Raw genomic sequence first — 26,835 nt, 5'->3', positions numbered from 1 at the left:
TGACAGTCTTTACTTCTAAGACATTTGGAGGGAATGCCTTTGTATTTCTATCATCTTTTACATAGCCTGGAACTAAATATACTTTTAGTTAAATACATTTGAATTTGGAAGACAGATTTAAGTCTTAGCTAAGGTACCTCTTGACCCTTAGAGTTACCATCTTTAAGATGGAAATAATAACAACAATCCCTATTCTGGCTGCCAACAGTTGATGTGGAAGATAAATTAAGTCATGTTTTTGAAAGCTCTTGTGATGACTCCAAGTTGAAGAACCATTACAGATAATAAAGTGGACACCAACAGGAGTTACTTCGGTCCTTCAAACTCACAGATGGCTGAGATACAGCTCTTTCAAGTGGACTGACTAGGGAGTTTATTAAAAAACAGAAACAAAAACAAAAAACAAACAAACAAGCATCACCTTTGAAAATTACATTTCCTCCAAAGTAGGTAGGGTCTTTCCAAGGAAGTAACATTGATTTTTCCGGAGAAACCTGAGGCATTCCCATAGTGCCCCCTGGTGGAACTTAGAAGCTAACTTAAATTTACCATCCTTGTCAGGCATTTATTTGCTGTTTGTTTAGCAGAGAGATGGATCGATCGATCTATCGATCTATCTATCTGTCTGTCTGTCTGTCTATGTGTCTATCTATCTAAATCTGTTCTCCACCTACACTAGGAGCTTTTGGTGGAAGTTCTCTTTGTCCCCAGAACCTACCATTCATTCTTCATGCATTCATTTAACCATTGGTGAGCACCTATGGTTCTAGGTGCTGTCCTTAGCACCCAGGATTAAGCAGAGGAGCCTGGTGGCCAACAACAACAGTGATATATGCCATGTAGGAGAAGGTACAGGGAACTATGGAAGCCACTTTCTTTGGTCAATACCCATTGATCAGTTTAGAGAAAAAGCATGGCACATTTGGGGATGGATGGCAAATATGAGGCAGGAAGTGTGACTAGGAGCTAGATGATGAAGGGCCTACTCTATTAATGAGTTTGGTTTTATGCTAAGGCCAATGGGAAACAAGTGAACAGTTTTAAAAAGAGGAGCAATATGATTCGATTTTTGTTTTGAGAGATCATTGTGACTACAGTGGGTTGACCTGATTGATTGGATGAAGCAAGACCGGAGGCAGAAAAAGTCAGCTAGGAAGCCATTGCATAGTCCAGGTGAGAAATGAATGTTTGGTGGGAAGGATACACAGGGAGGGTAAAATGTATTGCCAAAATTCTGTTTCTCTCTTACAAAAGTATTTTATTCTTTGTATCTTACATTTACATTATACAAATTCTTTGGTATATATGAAGTCATTTATTTAAAAACATATAACAGTGATGGGAAAAAATATTTTTGTGTTCACATAATTATAAAGATTGGAAGGGAAGGATGCATACCAAATTCATGATGAGGCTGCTTCTGAGGAGGTATGGTGGGCTGTAAAAATAGCCATGGTCCTATCCTGCCCTGTATCCACACCCGTTACTATGTGATTTTGCATTTCTCTTCATTCCTCCTTGCATTCCTCCTCCCCTTGAATCTGGGAAGGCCTTATTACTTTCTTTAGCCAATAAAATGCAATAGAAGTGATGTGTACCAGTTCTGAGCCTAGGCCTCAAGAGGCCTTACATGCTGTGACCTTCCCTTTTGGATCCCTGCCCAGGCACCCATGTGAACAAGCCTGGGCTAGCCTGCTGAAATATGGGAGCCACATGAGGCAGAACTCAGCCAACCCAGCTGAGGCCATCCTAAACTAACCAGCACCCAATCAACTTGGCAGCTGACCCCCATCTGATAATTGGACCAGAAGAACCAGACAGATGATCTCAGTCCAAATTGCCAAGCTGTGAGACATATAAATAGTTTTGGGGTAGTTTGTTTTACAGCAAAAGTTGACCATTACAGAAACTGGTGTCTGAAAGTGAAATGCTTACCTTTAACAAAACCCCAAATTCATGGCATTGGCTTTGGGATCAGGGATGGGTGGAGATTGGAAAAATGGCAAGCAAACAGTGAAGTCTGGAAAAAATGGTGAGGAAATTGTTTGGAGGCTGGAAAAAATGGTGATCTGTGTTTTATAATAGCAAAACAATTGGCCAAAATGTTGCCTATGGCAACTTGGAAGCTGGGGGAAAATACTCAGAAAGTGTTTGGTTAGCTAGGAAGATCTCTAGGCAGAGTGTTGAAAGTGTCAGTTGGGTGTTCCTAGCTGTGTAACCTTGTAACAGGAAGAGAGGTACCAGCTAAAGAAAGAACCGGCAAAAAGAATTTAGAGAGAACAGAGAGGGACAGGACTTGGTTAAAAAATGAAACTTTTTGGGGGATACCTGGGTGGCTCAGTCGGTTGAGCGTCTGATTTTGGCTCAGGTCATGATCCCAGGGTTGTGGGATTGAGCCCCATGTCAGACTCCATGCTTAGCATGGATTAAGATTCTCTCTCTCTCTCTCTCTCTCTCTCCCCCCCTCTTTCTTTCTCTGCCTCTCTCCTGCTCATGAGCATTCTCTTTCTAAAATAAAATTTAAAAAATAAATAAATAATAAATTTTTTTCATCTTGAGGCTCTCTAGCCAGCATAGGGTTATTACAGGAAAATACATTCTGGAGATGTAGATCATATCAAAGATGTACCTGTAACACACTTTGTAAAGACTTTGAAAGAATTAGTGATATCTAGTAGATTCCTAGACAAAAAGACTTCTTGGAATCCTTCCTAACAGCAATATCCACAGAAGCCCAATTCCAAAATAGCAGTGATAAAATTGAGGGAGATGTCTCAAAAACAGTTGTGAGTATAGAGTCGACCATAATCAGATACATAGAAAACCCACAAAAATTTTAAATGAGTTGTACGTGCCAAAGTACCAACAGCTTGAACTAAAAGGAACTGAGAAATAATTCCCATTGCTACCCAGCTCCCCGCATGTGCTACTGCTTCAGAAGTAGCTAAGGAAAGAGATGGACAAGGAGGGAGGGTCCAGAGGGTGGAGCCAAGAAGCAGAGAGATCAGTGGACTAGGGAGCCACTCCCAGGGAGCAGAACGCAGGCCAGAGCAAGGAATATTAGGAATATCCCTTCTCCCAGGCTGGAGCCCCATCTGGTGTTTATCTAGCTGGAGTCAGAATTGCTCTGTTTAAGGATGACTATGCCCCTTTCATGCTTCTCCTTCTTGAACAGAAATGTCTTATGAGCTTATCCTGCCTCTGTCTCACTGTATACTCTCAGAGCAATAGTGGGAACTATGGGCATTTCACCCAGAAAGAGTATATAAAATCAGAAGTGCCAATGGCTGAGATCAGAAACCTATTATTCAGCCTTCCCAGGATGCTTCTTCCTGCTTTTTTCTTGCTGTCTCTTGGGTCTTCAAGGCCTTTCCTTGTTTCTCTGCCCAACAGACACCTGTTCTCTCTTCAAGGCTCCACTCTAGTCCTAAGCAATTGTTTGGACCCCCTCCTGGACCCCACACAGTTGCCCCTCTCTCCTCCTACACCATTTCTGTGTTCACCTTTTACAACATTTCTTTTGTTTATTTGTTTTTGAGAGAGGCAGAGACAGAGCATGTGTGGGGGAGGGGGAGAGAGAGGGAGGCACAGAATCTGAAGCAGGCTCAGGCTCAGAGCTGTCAGCACAGAGCCTGACTCGGGGCTCAAACTCACGAACTGTGAGATCACAAGATCACAAGATCACAACCTGAGCTGAAGTCCTACGCTTAACTGACTGAGCCACCCAGGCGCCCCACTATTATAGCACTTCTATTGCACTGTCACTGTTCTTGTCTTCATAAAGATGGATGACATCTTACCAACCTCTTATTCACGGTCCTGCTTCCAGCAGGTTACTAAATATTTATACCGGAAGGAGAAGGGACTACCAGTCAGGAGACCTATTAGTTCCAGTTTTGTCTCTGACCAGCTCTGTGACTCAGGGTATCACTTCTCTCTGGACCTTAGTTTTCAACGGAATAGAAATAGGAAGGGCCCTTTCTGACTAAAGACTAAGATTTATTGAAAGAATTTTAACTAGCCGTCCTCAGGTCATGGGAGTGGAGGGGGGTGGCACGTAGTGGCAGGGAAACAGCAGTTTGGGAGTAAGACAACTTGGGTCCTGTAGATATCCACTCCGTGGACTCAAGTGGGTCCCTGATCCGACCCTCAGGCTTCCCTAATTGTCAAGAGAGATGCTTGCACTGAATTTGGGTTCCTTGCTTTGCGCAGGGACTGTTTCTTTTGTGGGTCGTGGATCCCTGTACACCGGGGGGGGGGGGGGGGGGGGGGCGGGGGGGGGCGGAGTATGTATATGTGGGAATGGAATAGCGACTGGAAGAAACTGACCCAGTTGCTGTTTTTTTTCTGCCCTTGTTCCCTCCCCACATGGGAACAAATCTCTTCTACCCTTCCCCCATGCCTTATTTAGCCTCAGGTTGATTTCTCTCCCCTCAGTTTATGACTTTTTTCCACTTCAGTTTATGTCTGTCTCGAAGCCCTCTAGCAAATCTCAAGTGGTCCTACTTCCCAAGTCTTCATTCACATATTTCTTTGCTTTGAGTTGAATGTACTCATACAACATGTGTGTCTCCTCCCCTTTGCTTATTCACAGCCTACTTGCCTTTAAAAGCTCAGCTCAAATTCCAATATTCCAATTCAGTTCACTTCAGCTGAACCTTTTTTTTTTTTTTTTTTTTTTTTTTTTTGAGGGCTCATCATCTGCTTGGCTCAGTTCAGGGCACTGGGGGTACTGCATTGAGTCAGCCAATTCCAGCTTTCGGAGAGCTGGGAGAGTCCAATACACAAGCAGATCATTTCTTCCTGGTGTGGGATGTGCTGTAACAGAGGCTGGCAGAGGGAGCTATGGCCATATAGAGCAGGGCCCCTGTCCAGCTTGGCTGGTGGGGTGGGAGGTGGCAAGCGGGCAGTGAAGGCTTTTTGGAAGGCATGATGCTTGAATTGAGGGTTAAAGGAGTTATTTGCGAAGTGAAGAAGTGTCACGCGGTGTGCCCCAGGCAAAGCCCCCTCCCATATCAGGACTAAATCCCACCTTTTACTACTCTGGGCTGGTACTACCATTTCTGGTGTAGCATATTAACTCTGGATCCAGTTTTTTGAGAACTGTCCACGTGGTGATCAGGAAGGCAATTGGATGGTCATACAAGGAACAGTAGCTGCACTGTGCATATTTAGACTGAGGGAAAAGGGATTTGGAGTGAAAAGGAGATGCAGTTTGGAATCACATTGATCTTTCAAATACAATTGGAGGGCAGAAGCTTCGGGATGCATATTTCAGCTGAACACAAGAAAGAACTCTCCACTGGCCTTTAGTATTTTTTTTTTATAAATTAAAAAAAATTTTTTTCGTTTATTTTTGAGAGACAGAGTATGAGTAGGGGAAGGGCAGAGAGAAAGGGAGACACAGAATCTGAAGCAGGCTCTGGGCTCCGAGCTGTCAGCACAGAGTCTGACGTGGGACTCGAACCCACAAGCCTTAAGATCGTGACCTGCGCCGAAGTCAGACACCTAACCAACTGAGCCACCCAGAAGCCCCTATACTGGCCTTTCTTTAAACTGATAAGAACAGATACTACACTTGATCTTAGCCAAAAGGCCGAGAAGCGATACTGGCCTTTCTTTAAAAGAGTACAACTTGTCTTGGCAAGTTGTCACAGGAGAGGTTCAAATATAAATCTGCAGATAGTGGGAATTGATGAGGGTTGGATAAGATGAACTTTAAGGTTCTTACCAGGGATGGGGTCTCTCATACCACCTCCCCACCCACACCACCATCTCAGAGACCTGCTTATGCCTTTCTATACTCTCACCTGCTGACAGAAGTCCAAGCTCCATAGCATAGCACACAGGGCTCTCTCCACTCACACCCCTACTCAACATGCCAATAGCAAACCACTTTACAGTTCTCTGCACACTCAAGCTGATCTGTGCTTGATGCGTCCTCCCTCTGTCTTTGCCTTCCCCATAATTTCCAATCGGTCAATTGACTCTCTCCCATTGTGTCTTGATGGAAAGGTATAAATGCAGTGGCCTGCCTCCTACTACCATTCAGAAGGAAGCTGGGGGGTCAAATTCTTCTCTTATCAGTTTTTGGTTTCAGCTAGGAGGAAGGCATGTCACCAAAGTATCACAAAAGCCAACTGGGCCTTCTTTCTAGTGCTTTGAATCCAAAGACATAAGGAATAGATAAAGGTGATCTGGTGGATTGGGGGTCGTGGGAACAGTGTCCTGAACAGGCTGTTCCAACAACAAAATGGCTGCTGTGTCTTTTTTCCTACTTTGTAGTCTTCTGGAGGGCCCTTGGTACCTACATATTTCCAACTTCATAAATATTTATAAAATGAAATAATGAAGCATGGGGTGCCTGGGTGACTCTGTTGGTTAAGAGTCTGACTTCAGCTCAGGTCACCATCTCACAGTACGTGAGTTCAAGCCCCACGTCGGGCTCTGTGCTGACAGCTCAGAGCCTGGACCCTGCTTCAGATTCTGTGTCTCCCTCTCTCTCTCTGCCCCTCCCCGGCTCATGCTCTGTTTCTCTCTGTCTCAAAAATACACAAACATTAAAAAAATTAAAAAAAAATAATGAAGCAGAAGGATAAAATAATTTAAAGCAAGCTGCATGCAAGATGAGACCATTTAATGATTAGAATCAGAATTAAAGAGAGGAAAATAAAGACAGGAGAATGGTCCTATCACTAACAGAAATGAGGAAGTGCAAGTTTAGGGAAGACAGGAAGGAAGGACCAGGAATAACAAATATATTATAATATATATTTAACTTTTTATTATGTGAACTGATGCTAAGGTGAATAGACAAATTAGGTCAAATGAAAGAAAGAGAAAAATAAGATGGAAAAAACTTGAATATTAGCTCTTTCTTCTGGGACTTCTGATGAACCAGTTTATGAACATGTTTAGTGAATAATAAGCTAGAATATTCATTTAGGCTGAAAGTAGGTTCTAGGTATGCCATGCATATATTTCAAAAATATGTTCCATTTGGATAGCAAACTTTATGAACCACACAGTAATTAAGATAATAAAAATTACACAGAGACTCATGCTTATAAAGAGGCCTGTTTATTACCGATAACACTTCATTTGCTAAAACCACAAGAAATCCACTCACAAACACTTCAAGTGCAAATTCTCACAGGCAGTACTTATGATACATCCTGGTGTTTTCATCGGGAAAAAAATGAGAAAATGTTGACAGAAACTGTTAAAACAAGGGCACAATTTTGAGCAACTGCTGCACAAGTCAGAAAAATAATTCATTCTTAACTGTATATATTTTATCTGGCATATTCAATGACATAATACAAACAGTTTATTTTAGCCTAAAACAAAAAGGCCTCACCATATATACAGATGCAGACTCTTGTTTGAGTGCCTCTTTTAAGATATATGATGAATCATAACAGTGGACAAAAATATACCAAATAGTTTCAAATTAGTTGTGACTCACTTGGAAGGTAGCACTATTAGGCTCAAAATGGCACTTATAACCCGTGATATTAAGTCTACATAGATACCTTCTTAGCCTACTTGGCCAACATCTTGCTTTGAGTGTAAAATACTAGGCATTATATATAATTTGCAAATAGGAATATGCTCTGCTCTCTCAAAAGAAACAGTATTTAAGGGTGTGCATGCTTAATGAAGATTTATCATAAATTCCAGCAATGAGAAATGCTTAAAAAAACTGAATCAGAAAATTAACATTTTTGATTGTTTCTTACTTAAACTATTAGTTTCTTTAAAATACAACCCCCTAATTCCTACTGTCACCAACTAGGCACTCTATAACAGGTACTGTATCTGGGGGGCAGGGGGAGGGTGTGAGTATGAAAAACTAATAAAACATGATCTCTGCTCTCAGGGAGCTGATAGTTGGGTGCTCCTTCTCGGTCAAGAAATGCCAATGAGTTAATGAAAACAAATGGGCCAACACCTCTGACAATATTATATAAGCCTCAGTGATAACGGAGCTGTTTCAGTTCAGTTTAATTTGGCATTAATACTTTCAAAGTTCAGCTTTTAAAAGGCAGGGAATATCCTAGGTATGTCCTATGTCTATATTTCCCAAAGTCAGTGTGTGTACCACCAGGCGGACGCGGCAATTGAGGAGGGTAGAGGGGGAAAACTGAGAGGCCGTGTGCTAAATGTGGTGCTCCTTGCCGGCAGCACTGGTTTCCGTGAAGACTGAAGGAATCATCTTTATGTCGAAACAGTTTTATTATGGAGAATGCAAAATTCAACTTACGTTTTTAAGACAGAACACGAAATTTCACGAGTGGTAGACTACTTCAGATTTTGTGCTTGGGCCCCTTCCCCCCACGTATTTATACTCTTCTGCTTTAGGGTGGAAAAATTTGAGAAGCAAACTTTAGATATGTCATTTGCCCTTACCTTGGACACGTTACTCATTCTTATATGTCCTCTTTTTCAAGTACACAGTCTTGAATGAACAAAGAGAAAAGATCATTTAATGAATGTAATAGTATGGTTAATTTTTTAAAGTAACCAATGGAAAACTTTAACTTTGTTTCCACCTGGAACTAAAGAAAATCGTGCTGTGTTAAGTCCTGCAAAGAAAGATCCTCTTCGTTCCACCTGGGACTTCTTACGGCTTATGGTAAGATGCTTTGGGGACAAATGTGAAAAACGATTTCCTCAAATTTTGTGCTTTGGATACCCCAAGTACAAGGAAACCTGAAATAATATGTGAGATCAATTGACCATTCAATTGATTAGTATGACTCTTTCCTCATCAGTTTCTAGAGCAATCTCAGAAAAACAAGTGAATTGTAAAAGGCTATAATAAATTAACATATAGTAGTATCCAGACAGACCAAAAAGATTATGAAATAGATTTAAAATTACTTCTTACAATGTCTTAAATATTCTCACAATAACAAAATAACCAAAAGTCCAAAAAACAGACATAGTTTATGAACACGTTTAAAGCATTCTGAATGAATACAATTAAGATTTCTTATCAGTGAGGTAATAGGGCAATAGCTTTTCACAGTAACAAAATGTGGGAGGGGACCTAGGGAAAAAGGGAGGTAGAGAGAAAAAGGCATAAAATAAATTTATCCAATCAAAATTTGGATTTTTCAAGCATCACAAACATCAGTGGAAAACATCTGAAAGAAATACCAATAGCAGCAATTCATAGTTCATAGAACAATTTCTCCATTAAACTCCAGCTAATACCTTTGTTCGATCAATTCCAGAAGCAACCTCCTTAAGAAATAGGAGGTCTATTTCCTATATAAAGTTATGCCCAGAGTATCCAGTCTTTTTCCACTGGATCCACACTATTATGCCCAGAGTATACAGAGTCTTCCTCTCTGCTGAAGTTAGGACACCCAAATAACAATACAGTTAAAACAAAACCCTCAAATATCCTATAATGCTATATAGTCTTCAAGATGAATAAAATGGTGTTCAAGTCTCACTTATTTGCCAGGTTAAATTAAAAATAATATCCGAGCAGGTCTTTATGCAGTGAATAGAGACTGCACTCATGCGTCTACTACTCAACATATACAAAAACTCTCTTGTGAGCTAAATTCTTCTAGATAAGGAGCAAAAACTCAAATGTAACTTTCAGTGCTATGATATCATCATTGTCCCAACCTGAGTTTTAAAAAAAAGTATTGGAAGGAACCTTTAAAATTCATTTAGTACATTCCTTAATATATAAATTTGTTATTTATTTTTTTAAAAAAGATCCTTATTCTTTTTTAGTCTGTCCTCATTGAAGATAGAGAATAGTTTGATATATTCCTTCTTACTTTGAGCCTTGCAATAAAAGATTCAACTAATAACTTAGGAAGACTTATTAAACATCTCAACAGCTTTCTCCCCTCCAGAGTTAAATGATCTTAATTCTTTGAACTCTTTCTCACAAGTCTTATTCTCCAATTTGTATTATATTCCTTTTTATTTCTGCTATGTCCTCTCCTCCCCAGTTCCCATATGATCCTAAGACACAACATCCTAGCAGAATTGAATCAGTAAGAGGGGTACTTTTTCTCACCTCCTAAAACTTGGCTTCTTTTTAGTGGTTGCTAATAACGGAAAGAAAGCAAAAGGTTCGCTATTTGTTCATCATAATAACAAACAGAGCTAAATAACTTACCCACAGCCAGTTTATTCCCTACTTTTTGAGAGGTTAGTTTGCCCTTCACAAGAAGTTGTTCCTGTGCCATCTTATTGACTTTTCTATTGTTTGTTTATTTCTACTGCTTATTTTCAATGTATTCTTTGACCTTGCCCCACTAGTTTGTTCCTTTTCCCCAAAACTCTAGAGAAGCCCAGTTTTGATCTATATACTCAAGGAGAATGCATTCATTTTTGTGATATAATTCATAAAGAAAAAGCTAAACAATGTAGAGCCCAAGGCTGAGACTCATGGGCCAGCACTTCTGCCCTTCCTGGTTGACTTGGATTACTGATTTATTCTATTAGGCCACTTTATACCCACTATGTCAAGTTCATGTTAAAATACCATGCTTACATAGACTTGAGAGCTTGGCTAGAATCTAATAATTCCCTCAATCTATACATTTCAGGAACATTTGTAAAATTTTGTTAATTTTAACTTTGGATTTTTAAATTTTTGAGATAACCTAAGCTTTCATAACTTTTCACCTTGATTAAGATGACTTAAACATTGTATTATATTAAAGCACTCAAACTGTTCTCTTTATAATAGAATGACAATCATGACATGGGTTTAGTGATTATGAATGGGCTATCATATCATTTTAGCTTCACTTTGTTCTTCAGTCATGGAAACACAGACACTAAAGCCAAATACACATATTTTTGATATATATAGCATTATTTATAATACTTGGCAGAATATAGGCTATCTCCTAAGTTACATTCTACATTCCTTAAAGCCAATAAAGCAAAAAAGTATACACATTTTCCCTAGTGCAAAGCCTTTGAAAACAATGTCATTCAGAAGTATGGTGCTCTACCCTTAGCTAGCTATTACCTACAGTCATACAAGATCTAGCTATAAGAAAGGAAGGAACAAATTAACAATAGTGGCAATACAATAATTTGAAAATTATACTTGGACTATATGGGTTCAACCAAATGTTAGCTGATAGCTGCAATAAACCAAACTGTTATTTAATAAATGTTTAAATTTTATGTTATTATTATTTTTTAGGAAGTAAATTCTCTAATACCAGTTATATCCCACTAGCTATTTGTTCAGTATAATTACACACAAGGCCTTGTGATTGTTACCTCTTAACTACAGCACTTGGGTTTAATTATTCTGTGAGTTATATAGGACAGGATACACTTTAAGGAGATTAAACGGTATTTCTCTATTAAGACTTTTTTAGAAGTCTGGGGAATCAACCAAAAGTGACCTTCCAAAATTTTTTTCCATATTGGTAAAGAGTACTCTTGAGATCAGAAATCCTACAGTGGCCAGCAAGATGTTAGAACAAAATGGAATTTAGTTTTAAAACATGTAGTTTTAGTGTTTTCTAACACCTAAAATCTGGATATTTTATTTCTTAGTAAAATTAGCATTACTTCATCTGATAAAGGAATAAATCTACTTATAAAAATGTAATTCCAAAGTTAGACATTTAAATAAATTTAGAGCTCCTTTCTCAGTTCAGATTTTTTTCTTTACTTGAAGGCTGTGATTACTGAGCCTGAATTCTAACATGAAGATCCTTCAGTATAGTTACACTGAGTTTGCTTTTATTAACATTTTTATTTACATTCATCAGATTTTTTTAAAGGGCAAATTTATTTGCTATAGAGGGGAAGCACCTACATAGTTTGGAAGATTTCCTCAACTGTCTGAAAATTGGCTGATTAAATTATATTCAATGCAGGAACACTGTTTTAATTCATACCATACCCGGAGAAGGCACTAAGAAATCTGACAAGAACGAAACCACTAGGAGCATTGCCACTATTGTTTTACGTTCAGTAAACGTCAGAATTTTAAATACGTACAATAAGTTCACACTACATTAAGAGCACCTGAAAAAAGAGAAGCTGAAACCACATATTGTAACATCGGTTCTAAGCTAAAAATGCAAATACCCTATTTCAAATACTCTACTTGGTAAGTTAATACCTGTGACATAACAATGACACTTTCCCACAGTATTATGGGAGCAATGCCATTTTCTTGTCAATTTTATAGATTAATTTCCTTAACTAACTCTACAATTATATAGCATTTATCTGCCTTTTTTTTTAAACCGTGCTCTACACAATTATAATATGGAACTAAGCTTAATCACACTTAAATAAGAAAACTCACTTATGTATTTTTTTTTCTGTTAAAGGAAGAACAACGTGTCACTATAATACTTTTAATGAAATGACTTTTGTTCAAGATTATGAAAAAATCTGAATCATTTCTCTCCAGACCATTGCATTTCAAATTGATAGTTTGTTTAGTCAGCCAACCAAAAGAAAGAAAATAAAAGGATACTTGGCCAGAGGAGATAGGGAGAGAATGATAATATGATGTCAACACATGGAGTTCTTTGCTGTTCTGTTCCATGTGCCAGTGCAAAGAAATGATGTACTGGTGTGCACTAAACAGAACGCCAGATCAGTCCATTTTTACTGGGCTCAAGAAAATTCTCAATCAGAGCTTCAATGAGTTTCTTCAATTCCTCTTCTAGTAAGGCAGTGTCACTGAAGAGAAAGATTAAGGGTTTTGAAATTCTTCATTTTCATCACCTTAAAATTCATTTAAATTGTTATAATTTTAAGACGACGTATTCCGGAGAGGATGATCAAACAATTTGTTAACAAAACGGAAGTTCACTCAGTTAAAACAAAACAAGACTAAAGGGGAAACGATCACACACACACAAAACACAATTATCACCAACTGAAGTTGAAGTTCACCAAAGGGAGTTCCTTGGTACACAGTACATGGATGAGTTACAGATTTCTCCTGAGTTAGGCAATTTAATGGCCTAGAACACCAATACTAGGTGTTATGCTAAAATGGCTTCCTGAAAACTTTGAAGGATACCCAGTAGATATTATGGGATGACATGGCATGATTCAGGTACAGAGGGAGATGTGACTAGAAAAATGAGATGTTTAAAAAATAAAAATACACTTACAGGTATATATGCTTCAAAGTCATCACTGTTGTTGCCCAAAAGATTTCCAGGAAAGCCTCTTCTCAACTGACTTCACAATCATTTTTTATTACTTTAATAATCATCCTTTAGTTTTAGCCAAATACAGCATTACCCAGTTTGGTTTCCTTTAAACTCTACTCTGAATGACTTCAGGATGTCTTTTTGCCCCCAAAGGAAATAAAATCTACTCTTAAATGCAAAGACTTAGGAACATACAAAATAATGTACCTTGGACTCTGAAGGCAATTCCAAAAAATCTCCTTCCCAAAAGTATATTAATCAGTGACAAGGTACTACTTTTAGTAAGTTTAAATAGCATTTAAGATGTTTTATTAAAGTCAATTTAGTCACAATTCTTAATCTTAAAAGGCAATCAATTAGGCAGATTAAGTCAAATCATATTTGATGTAAAAAATGAATATTCTCGGGGCGCCTGGGTGGCTCAGTTGGTTGAGCATCCATCTCCTGATTTTGGCTCAGGTCATGATCTCAGTTTGTGGGATTGAGCCCCACATGGGGCTCTGTGCACAGAGCCTGCTTGGGATTTTCTCTCCCTCTCTCTCTCTCTCCCTGCCCTTCCACTGCTCATTCTCTCCCTCCCTCTCTCTCTCTCAAAATAACATTTAAAAAAAAATTTTAAAAATGAATATTGTCTGAAAATAAATTATTTGTTCATCATTTCTTTATGTTCAACATATAACAGTTAAAGCTCACAGAACCTTCCAGTAATAAAAATTCACTAAAATTTAAAAATTCAATTTCTAAATGATGCAGCTGGTTTGGAAAATAGTCTGACAGTTTCTCTGAAGGTTAAACATAGAACTACCATGTGACCTAGCAATTCTACACCACCTATATACCCAAGTGAAATGAAAACATGTCCACACAAAAATTTTTGCACAAATATTTGTAGCACTGCTATTCATTAATAGTTAAGATGTGGAAATAACCCAAATGTCCACTGCCTGAAAAATGGGTAAAAAAGTTTTATAACCCATACAATAGAATATCATTAGGCCATGGAAACAATTTTTTTTTAAAAAAGGAATAAAGTGCTGATTCATGCAACATGGATGAAACTTGAAAACATCATGTTAAGTAAAAGATGCCAGTCACAAAGGGCTAGATATTGTATGATTCCATTATATGAAATGTCCACAATAAACTAGTTTATAATGACAGTAGATTGGTGGCCGCCTAGGGTGAAGAGGGTGGGGGATAGCAAGTGACTGCTAATGGGGATGGTGTTTCTTTTTGAGGTGATGAAAATGTTCTAAAATTGTTAGTAAAAAAAAAAAATGATTGTGGCAAACCATAAGAGACTCTTAAATACAGAGGACAAATTGAGGGTTGATGAGGGTGGGGAAAACAGATGATGGGTATTAAGGAGGGCACTTGTTGGGATGAGAACTGGGTGTTATACATGATGAATCATTGGAATCTACTGAAGCCAAGACTACACTGTTATATTAGCTAATTTGAGAAGAAAAAAAAAAAAGAATACATGGAGAAAAAAATTGATTGTAATGATTTCACAATATACTAAAAACCACTGAATTGTACACTTTGAATGGGTAAACTGTACAGTATGTGAATTGTATCTCAATAAACTTTATATATGTGCATATATGTGTGTGTATATATATATATATTTAAAAAATCAATTCTCACCTCTGCTCTGGTGATGCACACATCTCTGCATAATACTTTATCTTGGGTTCTGTCCCGCTTGTCCGAAGAGTAGCCACACAGCCATTTTGAAAAGTAAATGTAATCATTTGGCTGTTTTTACTCACAGGCAGCACCTATGCACAATTTTAACAACAGCTTAGTTACACTCAGTACCTTTTTCATTTTCAAGAGTTGTAAAACATACGCTACTTATATGAGGTATCTAAAGGAGTCAAATTCATAGAAACAGAAAGTAGAAGGCTGTTGGCAAGGGCTGGTGGGGGGCGGGGGGCAGTTGTTTAATGGTATGGGGTTTCAGTTTAGCAAGATGAAAAAGTTCTGGAGATTTGTTGCAAAATAATGCAGTATAGTTAACATTGCTGGGCCTGCATGCTTAAACAGTTATGGTGGTACCTATTATGTTATGTGTTTTTTACAGCTGAAAATATTTTTAAAAGAATCATAAAATACAAAAGGAGAGTACATACATAATAATTTATAAATATACCATGTACTTAACATTTATAACAGTACAGGCATTGGGTTATATACATGGTCTCTAGGCCTCAAGAATAATCTTCCAAAGTAAATATTACTTCCAATTTACTGACAAGTTTCAAAAAGAGTAAACAACCTAGTCGAGGTAATCAGCTAAAGTGGCAGAGCAAGAAGCTGAGCCCAGGCTTATTTGTACCAAAGTCCAAACTGCCTCTACATTTGCAAAGTGCTTTACAATTTCAAAGCATTTTCACAGTTTATCAATAGCTTCCAAAGCAGAGTGCCCATATCCTAGAGGACAGGGCAAATAACCTACTGGGGTACAAAAAAATTGTATACTTTTTATGTAAAAGTTAAAAAAAGAAATAAAGCTTTACTTTTGACATTGAACACATGGATTAACACTTGTACTCTTCCTGGACCACAGATCTGTCTATGAAGGTATCTTGGGGGACCTGTGGGGGTTGTACTGTGACATGGGTTTGACAGTGGTGCCTTTCACCAGGTGTCCTGAGCCTGGTCCTCTCCGTGAAACCCCTCCCTCAGTGGTATTACCATACACCGGTTGCTTAAAACAGTCACCTTCTGGGGTTCCTGGGTGGCTCAGTCGGTTAAATGTCCAACTTTGGCTCAGGTCATGATCTTGCAGTTCATGAGTTTGAGAACCACAATGGGCTCTGTGCTGACAGCTCAGAGCCTAGAGCCTGCTTCAGATTCTGTGTCTTCCTCTCTCTCTGCCCCTCCCCTGCTCACACTGTCTCTCTCTCTCTCTCAAAAGTAAATAAACATTACAAAAAGTTAAAAAAAAACCAGACACCTTCTTCTCCTCTTTTTCACTCACAGACCATCAATTAGCAAGTCCTGTGTATTCTACTTCGCCCAACTTTCTATCTCCACTGCTACTATATTAAATTTAGGGGCACCTGGGTGGCTCAGTCAGTTAGGCATCCAACTTTGGTTTAGGTCACGATCTCATGGTTCATGAGTTTGAGCCCAGCATCAGACTCTTCTGCTGTCAGCATGGAGCCGCTTCAGATCCTCTGCCCCCCTCCTCTCTCTGCCCCTACCCCACTCTCAATCTCTCTCTCAAAAATAGTAAACATAAAAAAAATTCAGGCTCCCATCATCTCTCAGCTTGATTACTGAAACAGCATATGAACTGATCTTCCCGCCTGGGAGTTTGTCTCTCTCTAACCCACACACCGCACAGGCCATTCTGCCTCAAACTCCACACTACCACTACAGTTGTAGAGAACTCCTTGTGGTTCTATGAAGGAGAACGTGCCTTCTCACCTCCAGATCTAGCACCTGCTGCTCCGTTTGCCTGAACACCCACTGTTCCTCCTACATCTGGATAACTCCCACTCTTACTCAGCTCCCAAAAGTCCTCTAGAATGTATTCCATAAGCCTCCCAAATCCGAGCAGGGGTCCTTCCTATGCTCTTCCATGGCACCTTATGCACCCCCTGGTTGCATTTGTCATGTTGTAATCAGTTTCCTTCCATTTCCCCACTAGACTCTTGAGTGTAGAAACAGCGCCTTTGTCATTGCTCTATCTCCAGTGTGTCTGTACCTGTAGCACCAAAGGATTCTGATAAATGCCTGATAAATGTTCTGATAAATGATATCCATGAACATACACATGAATATCAATCTGAAATGTGAAGAAAAACCTAACAAAGTCTTTGACACTTACTAAGTGACCTTAGGGGATTAACAACATCTATAGCACCTGCCTTATAAAATTGTTGTAAGCATCTGCAGAGAACACACAGAAAAGTACTTTGAATAATGAATATCATAAAGCTTAAAGGGGGTTAATAGGAAAAAAGCATCACAGCAAGAACTACTCTGAGCACAGCAACAGTAGTGAAATAAAAAGAAGCAAAAAATTTGGTTCTTCTCTTCAAGTAGTTTACAAAGACAGAAAAATAGATACACACATCCTTGCACATATACAGAATACCAACAACTGGGAACCAATATTTGCTGACCAGATGAATATACACACATAAAAGGATTATGAGCTGTATTATACACAAGAAGTTGCAGATTTCCCAAAATATATTATGCCCCTAGCAACTTGAGACATCAGGACATTATAAATGGAAATTTAGGCTAATAACCATAACAATAACCAAATACATATGATCAGCAATCTATAGCATTTAAATATTTGTTGAGCACCTACCACGTAGGCAGGAGCCTTGAGAGGCACAGAGGTGTATCAGAAATGGATCTGCCACGTACAACACAATGATAAAAGAGAAAGTGATAAGTGACAAGAGGAAGGCACCATATATAATGAAACCTCAGGAGGAAGATATCTAATTTTGGGACCTGGAGGGTATGTGGAGGAGGTGACATTTGTCTGAAGTCTTAAATAATGGCTAAGGTGTGGACCTGCAGCAATAGGAAGGAAACAAAGACTGAGGAAATAGCTTGAGCAAGAAGAGAGAAATTTTTAATAAAAATGTATGCATGTAAGAAACTATTAAGTTGTTCTATTTGGCTACAGGTATAGGGAATAAGGTCGAAAAGGGAAGTTACAAATAGAAGGGGGTTAATTGTGAACTTTGAAACAACAGGCATTTAGACTTTATTTTCAGCATTATATAGCATCATCACACATTCTCCCTCTCTCCTTCCCTTTCTCTTTTTGTCTAATTCTCTTTCCCATCTCCCCACATGGAGAAAGAGGAGGACAGGATCAGAGGCAGGGAGGCTCTGGGATTACAACTGCTCTGAAGATGGGGCACCTCGGTGGCTCAGTCGGTTAAGCGTCAGACTTCGGCTCAGGTCATGACCTCACGGTTCGTGGGTTTGAGCCCTGCGTCAGGCTCTGTGCTGACAGCTCAGAGCCTGGAGTCTGCTTTGGATTCTGTGTGTGTCTCTCTCTCTCTCTGCCCCTTCTTGGCTCACACTCTGTCTCTCTCAAAAATAAACAAACATTAAAAAAACAAAAAAAAATTGAAAAAAAAACTGCTCTGAAGAAAAACAATGAATCCCCTAGTTTCAAGACACTCACAGGTTTGAACTTCCACCATTTCACTATAGTACGAAGTACTACAAATTGTTAAAAAAACTTAAAAAAATATATATGGGTACTTACTGATTTCTTATTAGGCTGGCTGCTGTCATATCCAGTGGTAACATCCCGGATGTGCAATATAGCAAATGTCCCACAAAATTTTGGATATTCTTTTGGAGAATCAAAATTGCGAAGCCTTTCAAATATACTTTTGATGGTAATCGGATCATAACACAAGAAATAGGACGTTTTTGAAATGTGATAACCATATCTGCACAAAAATTTAAAGTGTTAAAATCAGATGTCAGATAACTCTTCAGGAAAGTACATATTAAAGATAAGCCTATTATTGTATTATGTAGAAAGTGGAAGTCTTTAGTTCAGTTTTAGAACTTTTTAAAAAGGATTGGCTATTTTCAAAACCAAATTTAGAAATCTAAAAGGAGAACCAAAAAACTGAGAAATTTAGCAATTGAAACTAGCAATTCATAATAACATAACTTACTTTTCATAAACCTTAATCAGTTGTTGTTTCAATGTTATGTTCATGGTTTCCAGGTAAGCTGCCATCTCAGCAACAACAACGGCTGCACTCACCCCATCTTTGTCCAAAACTGAAGTTCCACACAGAAAACCTGAGAATTAAAACACATTTTTGAAAAAAGGGGAAAACTTAAGCCTATAATAATTTCAATAGTTTTAGTGGTGCCTGGGTGGCTCAGTGGTTAAGCATCCAACTCTTGGTTTCGGCTCAAGTCATGATCTCACGGTTTCATGGGTTCGAGCCCCACATCTGGCTCTACGCTGATGGTGTGGAACCTGCTTGGGATTCTCCCTCTCTCTCTTCCCCTCTGCACTCATGCTGTCCCTCTTTCAAAATAAATAAGTAAACTTGAGAAAAATAATTTCCAGGGGCGCCTGGGTGGCTCAGTTGGTTGAGCGTCTGACTTCGGCTCAAGTCATGATCTCACAGTCCGTGAGTTCGAGCCCGTGTCAGGCTTTGTGCTGACAGCTCAGAGCCTGAAGCCTGCTTTGGATTCTGTGTCTCCCTCTCTCTGCCCCTCCCCTGCTCATGCTCTGTCTCACTCTCTCTCAAAAATAAACATTAAAAAAAATTAAAAATACTAATTTCAGTAGTTTTATTTCTTCAGAAGAACAAATGAATTTAAGAGCCTAGTAATAGATGATACCCCTTGATACTGAAGGTATTTAGGGAATTTTTAAGGGTCTTTTTTTCCCACGATGAAAAATGCAGCCACATATTTCTTTTTTTTTTTTTTTTTTTATTTTTTTTTTTATTTTTATTTATTTTTTTTATTTATTTATTTATTTTTATTTTTTATGAAATTTATTGACAAATTGGTTTCCATACAACACCCAGTGCTCATCCCAAAAGGTGCCCTCCTCAATACCCATCACCCACCCTCCCCTCCCTCCCACCCTCCATCAACCCTCAGTTCTCGGTTTTTAACAGTCTCTTATGCTTTGGCTGTCTCCCATTCTAACCTCTTTTTTTTTTTTTTTTCCTTCCCCTCCCCCATGGGTTCCTGGTAAGTTTCTCAGGATCCACATAAGAGTGAAACCATATGGTATCTGTCTTTCTCTGTATGGCTTATTTCACTTAGCATCACACTCTCCAGTTCCATCCACGTTGCTACAAAAGGCCATATTTCATTTTTTCTCATTGCCACGTAATATTCCATTGTGTATATAAACCACAATTTCTTTATCCATTCATCAGTTGATGGACATTTAGGCTCTTTCCATAATTTGGCTATTGTTGAGAGTGCTGCTATGAACATTGGGGTACAAGTGGCCCTATGCATCAGTACTCCTGTATCCCTTGGATAAATTCCTAGCAGTGCTATTGCTGGGTCATAGGGTAGGTCTATTTTTAATTTTCTGAGGAACCTCCACACTGCTTTCCAGAGTGTGCAGCCACATATTTCTGAGTTCTCTATGGTTTTTACAACACAAAATGCAAAACCAGAAGACAAAAACTCCTCTCCATAGAATTACTATATTTAAAAAGATGCTCTCATTCAAATTTCAAAGATTTTAATATTTACTACATACCAATTGACTCCTCAAATGCAAAAAGGACTTCTTTCCCATTTTCCAGGAGGTCTTTTATCCTACATCCAATCCATTTAAAACCTGGTAATGTTTCCTGAAATGCACAGAAGGCCACTCTAGTTAAGGGACTCCTCATAAAAATATAGTAAAGCCTATTGTTAAACGCACATAACACTCTCATAGTGATCTTCTGTTACTGTGTTTGGTCCACACAGATTTATAAAGTGGTAAGCATACAGCCAGGAAATGCTTGGATTCACATTGCCACGACTGATAAACTACTATTCATTGAGCACACAAATAGGTGATTTGCACCAAATACAGTCCAGCAGTTAAAAGTGGTGATACAGATAGTCACAAAGTAACATAAATACGCACATCTATTATGATCATCCACTATTTATCAAGCACTGTTAGCGGGTGCTCTATATCACTGTCTTTTTAAATGCTTACAAAAACTCTGTTGCTGAAATAGAGGCTCAGTAAATTTGCCCAAGATTATGCCGTATATGAGACAGAGCCAGGATTCAATTACACTGCTTCTCAGAAACTGTCTTTTAGACTGTATTATAAGTACTAATATAAGAGCACCCTACGAAGGGTGTGATTTGGTCCCCCTGAGTAATTGAAGGCCATAAAGCTTTTTAATGATGCACTTACAACATTATCACAGCATATGCTTGAACCAAGTGTTCCTTACTATAATACCATGGCCTAAATAAACCCAAGAGAGTTACTGAGCCTTTCTTTGGTAATTAGATTCAAGGACTTTTCATCTGATGAGCTACTGTTCACTTTAAAGACATGAACTGTCTGGGGTGCCTGGGTGGCTCAGTCAGTTGAGCGTCCGACTTCAGCTCAAGTCATGATCTTGTTGTTCCCGAGTTCAAGCCCCACAACGGGCTTTGTGCTGGTGGCTCAGAACCTGGAGCCTGTTTCAGATTCTATGTCTCCCTCTCTCTCTGCCCCTCCCCCATGCATGCTCTGTCTCTCTCTCTCTATCAAAAATAAATAAAACATTAAAAAAAATAAATAAAGACATGAACTGTTTTATGGGGCGCCTGGGTGGCTCAGTGGGTTAAGCATCCAACTTCAGCTCTGGTCATGAACTCGCGGTTGGTGAGTTTGAGCCCTGCATCAGGCTCTGTGCTGACAGCTCAGAGCCTGGAGCCTGCTTCAGATTCCGTGTCTCCCTCTCTGTCTGTTTTTCCCCTGCTTGCACTCTGTTGCTGTCTCTCAAAAATAAATAAAGATTAAAAAAATAAATAAAGACGTGAACTGTTTTAGAGTCAACAGAAAGAGCATGTGATAGACACTGATTCTAGAGCTGACCATTACTAACTTATGATTCCCAATTCACCTCTCTACTTCCTCAGTGGAAAAAAATAAAAGCCAAAAACCTCTGCTACCTCCTTACATACAACAACACAAGGAAGCAAATTTATAATATTGGTCTCCAGAATCAGGTTCTTTTTTCTCTTTTGTGCTCATTGTATGTTGTTTTTGCCATAGATATTAACAAGGAGAATGTTAACATTAATGTAATTCAGAATCTCAAACTTGAATAAATTTTCAATTTCTGCTCTTTTGCTGTTTGTATTTCTTTAAAAGCCTGAGAATGAAAGTTCTATTTCATTAGAACAGGTATAATTTTATTTTATTCAGCCAATTAATGTGAAGACCTGTACTGTAGCTTGGCTGTGGCTAAAAAAAAAAAAAAAAAAAAAAAAAAAAAAAAAAAAAAAAAAGGCCCAGAGGTGACATTTACACTGACATTTTGGCAAAGATGGCAGAGGAAAAGCAATTTAATTGGCATCAGTCTCAGAAGCTCTAAAAACTGTCAGCTTAACTGCCTGAGACAGAGGTTACAGATCTGTGCTGAGAGTGAGTCATTATTTGTTTTTTTGGATGGAGAATCATTGGGTCTTCATTTACAATTTAGAAGACTGTTTTAATTTTCTTAAGACTGAACCTGAAGAGCCTAAACAGTGGTCGATGATACCTACAATTTTTTGGAATGGAGTTTATGCTACTGATGAGGTCACTAGGAGCAAGATTCTCTCAGTATGAAAACCAAGTATTGTTGTATGAAATAATAAGCATTAATTCAATTTTTAAAGAACATCTTATCTTAGTTCCAGAAATTCACATACTGGATGAACTTGGCTCAAGGTGTCTGAATTGTCAAAAGATGAGCCAATTTTAACAGAATTAGAAAAAAGGGGGGATTATAAATCAAACCAATAAAAGTCAGTTTTAGTGGGGAGGTGAATTGAACGTATAGAAATTGATTTAGAGGGGCACCTGGGTGGCTCAGTTGGTTAAGTATCTGACCCTTGATTTCAGGTCAGGTCATGATTTCATAGTTTGTGAGTTTGAGCTCTGCATTAGGCTCTGTGCTGATCGCTCAGAGCCTGCTTCGGATTCTCTCTCTCCCTCTCTCTCTCTGCCCCTCCCCCAGCTCGTGCTCTCTATCTCAAAATAAATAAACTTGAAAAAATTGTCAGATTAATGGGTTTAAGTAATAGCTCATGTAATTTTAAAAAAGAAATTGATTTAGAAAAGTAGCACACAGATATTATCTTTTCTTACTTCAAAATGAAATCCTTCTTCAAGTGCAATTGCCTTCAAAATTTTGGAGGAGACTGTGGTGGCTAACATATAAACGTTCTTCACATCAGCATTTCTTGATTTATTTTTCTTCCAGCAATCAAACATCCACCACCCAAACAAAGCTGCCAACTCATTCCCTGTGAAAACTTTCCAATGACCACTGGAGAGAGAATGAAAATTCAGTTCAACACTTTTATAACTTCTTATTAAAATTTCTTGACCCTAAGACATACAAACAAATTACCATCCTTCACATAGGAAAATCCAAGAACTATTATATGAGATTTTTGAGAAAACATTTAGTACCATTTCTACCTCACCAGGGGTGAACTTTGGGTAGAAATGGCAGCAATGTCTGCTGAAAAATTATTACATCGTAACTTTTATTCTCTTACTTAATGAGAGAAAAATTTAGAATATGATATCCTGTCTGTGTAAGGACATTTGTCACAACATTATAATGATAAAAATCCACAGCAACCCAAAGGACCAAGATTAGAAAATGATTGTATTCATAAAGCAATCTGTTGGGGTATTATTCCATTTTAAGAATTAATATTTTAAGGGGTTCCTGGGTGGCTCAGTTGGTTAAGCATCTGACTTTGGCTCAGGTCATGATCTTATGGTTCATGGATTGAGGTCCTGCATCGGGCTCTGTGCTGACAGCTCAGAGCCTGGAGCCTGCTCCAGATTCTGTTTCCCTCTCTCTTTGCCCCTCCCCCACTTGTTCTCTCCCTCTCTCTCTCTCTCTCTCAAAAATAAAAATAAACGTTAAAAAATTTAAAGAAAAGAATATTTTAAGCAATACTTAAGGACTGAAGAGTGTTCATAGTTCAATATTAAGTGGAAGACAATGAAAATATTAAAATATATATAGTATAATAACAATTTTATAGAAACAATTATAGCATATCTCAAATATGTGAGTAGAAAAAATATAGAAAGGAAATGGCAAAATATCAACCTAGGGTTATCTTTGGATAGTGGGCTTCTGGGAGATTTATTTTCTTATTGTTATTATTTCCGATGAGCCTGTAAGACTTAAAATCAAAAACTGTTTTTCAAAGTTTTAAGCTTTTAATTAAATAACAGGCTTTACTTACTTCTCCTGAAGTTCTGCCACTGCCAGTCGGTCTGCATCAGGATCTGTGGCTAGCACTACCCGGGCATTTTCTCTCTCTGCCAGTCTCAAAGAAAGTTCCTGAAACAGCCAAATCATTGGATTTTATTGAAGATGTTAAATTCATTTAATTTCTAAATGGAGGGATGATGTTAGTTGATATAAATTTTAGAAGGAATATAATTTGGCTAAATTTAAGATAAGCCTAGGGGCTCCTGGGCGGCTCAGTCGGTTAAGTGTCTGACTCTTGATCTTGGCTCAGGTCATGATCTCCTGGCTTGTGAGACTGAGCCCTGCATCAGGCTCTGTGCAGATGGTATAGAGGCTGCTTCGGATTCTCACTCTGCGCCTCCCTCTCTCTCTCAAAATAAAAAAATAAACTTAAAAAAAAAAAGCCTAGAAGTAGAAATATCCACTATAGAGATTTCAAATAAAACAGAATATATGGCTCCAATATAATTTAAATTGTGTAAAGTAAGATGGTATCTACTTTTGTAAGTAATCACTGAATTGTCAAATGAGTTCTATCTATTTGATGAAGTTTAACACACTCATAATAATTTAAATAAAGAAAAAAAATACCAGCACAGATTCTCCTTCTTCAGGATTTGGGCATTTAACAGTAGAAAAGTCTGGATCAGGATCTTTTTGTTCTGGTACTGGAATAGGAGGCTTAAAACCAAACACTTGAAAAGCCAGCTGCACATAGTCATGTCCGACCCCATGAAAAGATGTATGTACAAATTTCAAGGTGGTCTTTGAATTTAATTCCCTGTAAAGGAAAAGAATTATTCAGTCAATATCACAAAACTTGGTACTTGTGGTATAATTAAAATAAGTTAGAGAAAAAGCTAAAATCTATTTTTTAGGATAAAACAAATAAACTCAGCAAGCCAGGATGCTTTCTAGCAGTAGTGTTAGCTATTTATGGAATAGTAAGAAAATATGGAAATAAGGCAAAATCAAATTTTAGAAGAAATGTCCTGATCTCATACAGAGAATACATATATTTAGCTATAATTTTTAATGGCTTTATGAGGAAGCAATTAATATACTATACAATTCTTCTATTAAAATGTACAATTTAATGGCTTTTACTACATTCAGTTATTCAAACATTACCATAATCAATTTTAGGACATTCTCATTACCCCAGAAAGAAGTTGTGTACACCAGAGCCACCACCCCCTAATGCTCCCATTCCTTCCAGCCATAGGCAATCACTAATATACTTTCTGTTTCTGTCTCTACAGATTTGCCTTCTCTGGACATTTCCTATAAATGGAATCATACTGTATGTGGTCCTTTGTGACTGGCTTCTTTCACTTTGCATGTTTTCAAAGTTTATCCATGTTGTGGTATGCATCAATATTTCTTTTTACAGCTGAATGATATTTTGTTGTATGGATATACCATAGTTTATTTATCCATTCATTAGTTGGATATTTGGGTTATTTTCACCTTTTAACTATAATGAATAGTGCTATTTAGCTATATTCTTCATATAGTCCATAGCCAACACATTTTTGTTCCTATTTCTTTCCTTTATTAATCTTATTGTATGGTAATACTATCCTACATTCCCCCCATAGATACCTGTGAAAACAGATCTTTTTAAGATCTTCCATGTATCTTCTGCAAATGTCCTGCAGAGGATCTCTCTTCAGTGGGCTGGTATCCACTAAATTATCATTCCAGGAACCATTCCAAGGTTCCACACATTCTTCTATACATTTCAGAATTTCTTTGTCATGAGGAGATGTGATCTGGGCACCAGTTTCCCAATAAACCTAGTTGATAGGTAAATACAGCTATAATTACTTGAAATGTAGGCCAGATATTTTTTTGCTACAGTAGAGATCTTTGGCTTTATAAATAACCATACCAAATTAATCAAGTAGAAACTGTCAACATGGGACTAAAGTAATATGAAAGGATGTTGATGATAAAGATTCCTCAGCGACTCATTAATAAAATGATCATGTATTATTTTCTCTTTTAGAGGTATACTTTAATAACAATACAAGTAAAATATAATCAGGGCACCATTATGACAACATATTAATGCATACATATACCATAGTATTCAATCATACTCTTAGATCTATAACTATATACTACAGATAATCTAAGAAATTATGGGATATCCATAAACTTTGACACTATAAAATTTTAGCATTATAAAGTAGTTCTGTGATAAAGAAGAAATTATCAGCTATAAATTAAAGTAGAATTTATGTCACACCAGATAAAGTCTAGATCAGGAAAGATAACTAACATGTTAATTACGGCATATACATTTCAGTATATGTGTTTTCAGTATTAATCAAAATACATTTCATTAAGCTGTCAGTTTGTCAAGTGGCTTGATCAACAAGAAATTAGGAACAGTTAATAAAAAAGCAAGAAAATGTATTTCTATAATTCATAGGATCTCAAAGTTAGAAGGGACTCTGCTTAGAAAATATCTATACTGACTTCTACCATATATATGACAAGACTACCCTCTTTTGCATCCTGAATGATGAAAAGAAGAATACATTTGAAAATAAACTATGTACTAAGCTCTGTGCCAAACAATATGGTAGGCTAGATGAAAATTCTCACAATATAAACACCTTAAAATGTTAGCTAAAGTTGGAAAAACATTATCTAAAATG

The 26,835-nt window shown here is 37.8% G+C and overlaps 1 protein-coding gene and 1 pseudogene across 1 annotated transcript in view; both read right to left on the bottom strand.

Annotated features, from left to right (window-relative positions):
- Positions 1 to 5,476: 5,476 nt before the first annotated feature.
- Positions 5,477 to 5,608, bottom strand: LOC125147324 (uncharacterized; annotated as a pseudogene).
- A 1,455-nt stretch (positions 5,609 to 7,063) lies between these two features.
- PGM2L1 (phosphoglucomutase 2 like 1) overlaps positions 7,064 to 26,835 on the bottom strand; it is a 50,352-nt gene continuing 30,580 nt past the window's right edge. Inside the window, exons 6-14 of the mRNA XM_047879361.1 lie at positions 25,772 to 25,965; positions 24,758 to 24,947; positions 24,159 to 24,256; positions 23,035 to 23,215; positions 20,443 to 20,536; positions 18,872 to 19,001; positions 18,448 to 18,637; positions 14,838 to 14,971; positions 7,064 to 12,705 (exon numbers count right to left, since the gene is read on the bottom strand). Of these exons, the coding sequence (XP_047735317.1) occupies positions 12,603 to 12,705; positions 14,838 to 14,971; positions 18,448 to 18,637; positions 18,872 to 19,001; positions 20,443 to 20,536; positions 23,035 to 23,215; positions 24,159 to 24,256; positions 24,758 to 24,947; positions 25,772 to 25,965 (1,314 nt within the window). The 3' untranslated portion in view covers positions 7,064 to 12,602. The remainder of the gene's footprint in view (positions 12,706 to 14,837; positions 14,972 to 18,447; positions 18,638 to 18,871; positions 19,002 to 20,442; positions 20,537 to 23,034; positions 23,216 to 24,158; positions 24,257 to 24,757; positions 24,948 to 25,771; positions 25,966 to 26,835) is intronic.

Source organism: Prionailurus viverrinus, chromosome D1 (genome assembly GCF_022837055.1).
Source record: "Prionailurus viverrinus isolate Anna chromosome D1, UM_Priviv_1.0, whole genome shotgun sequence".
Lineage (NCBI taxonomy): Eukaryota > Metazoa > Chordata > Mammalia > Carnivora > Felidae > Prionailurus > Prionailurus viverrinus.
Note: the sequence above shows the minus strand (reverse complement) of the source record. Positions and strands in the feature narration are given on the sequence as shown.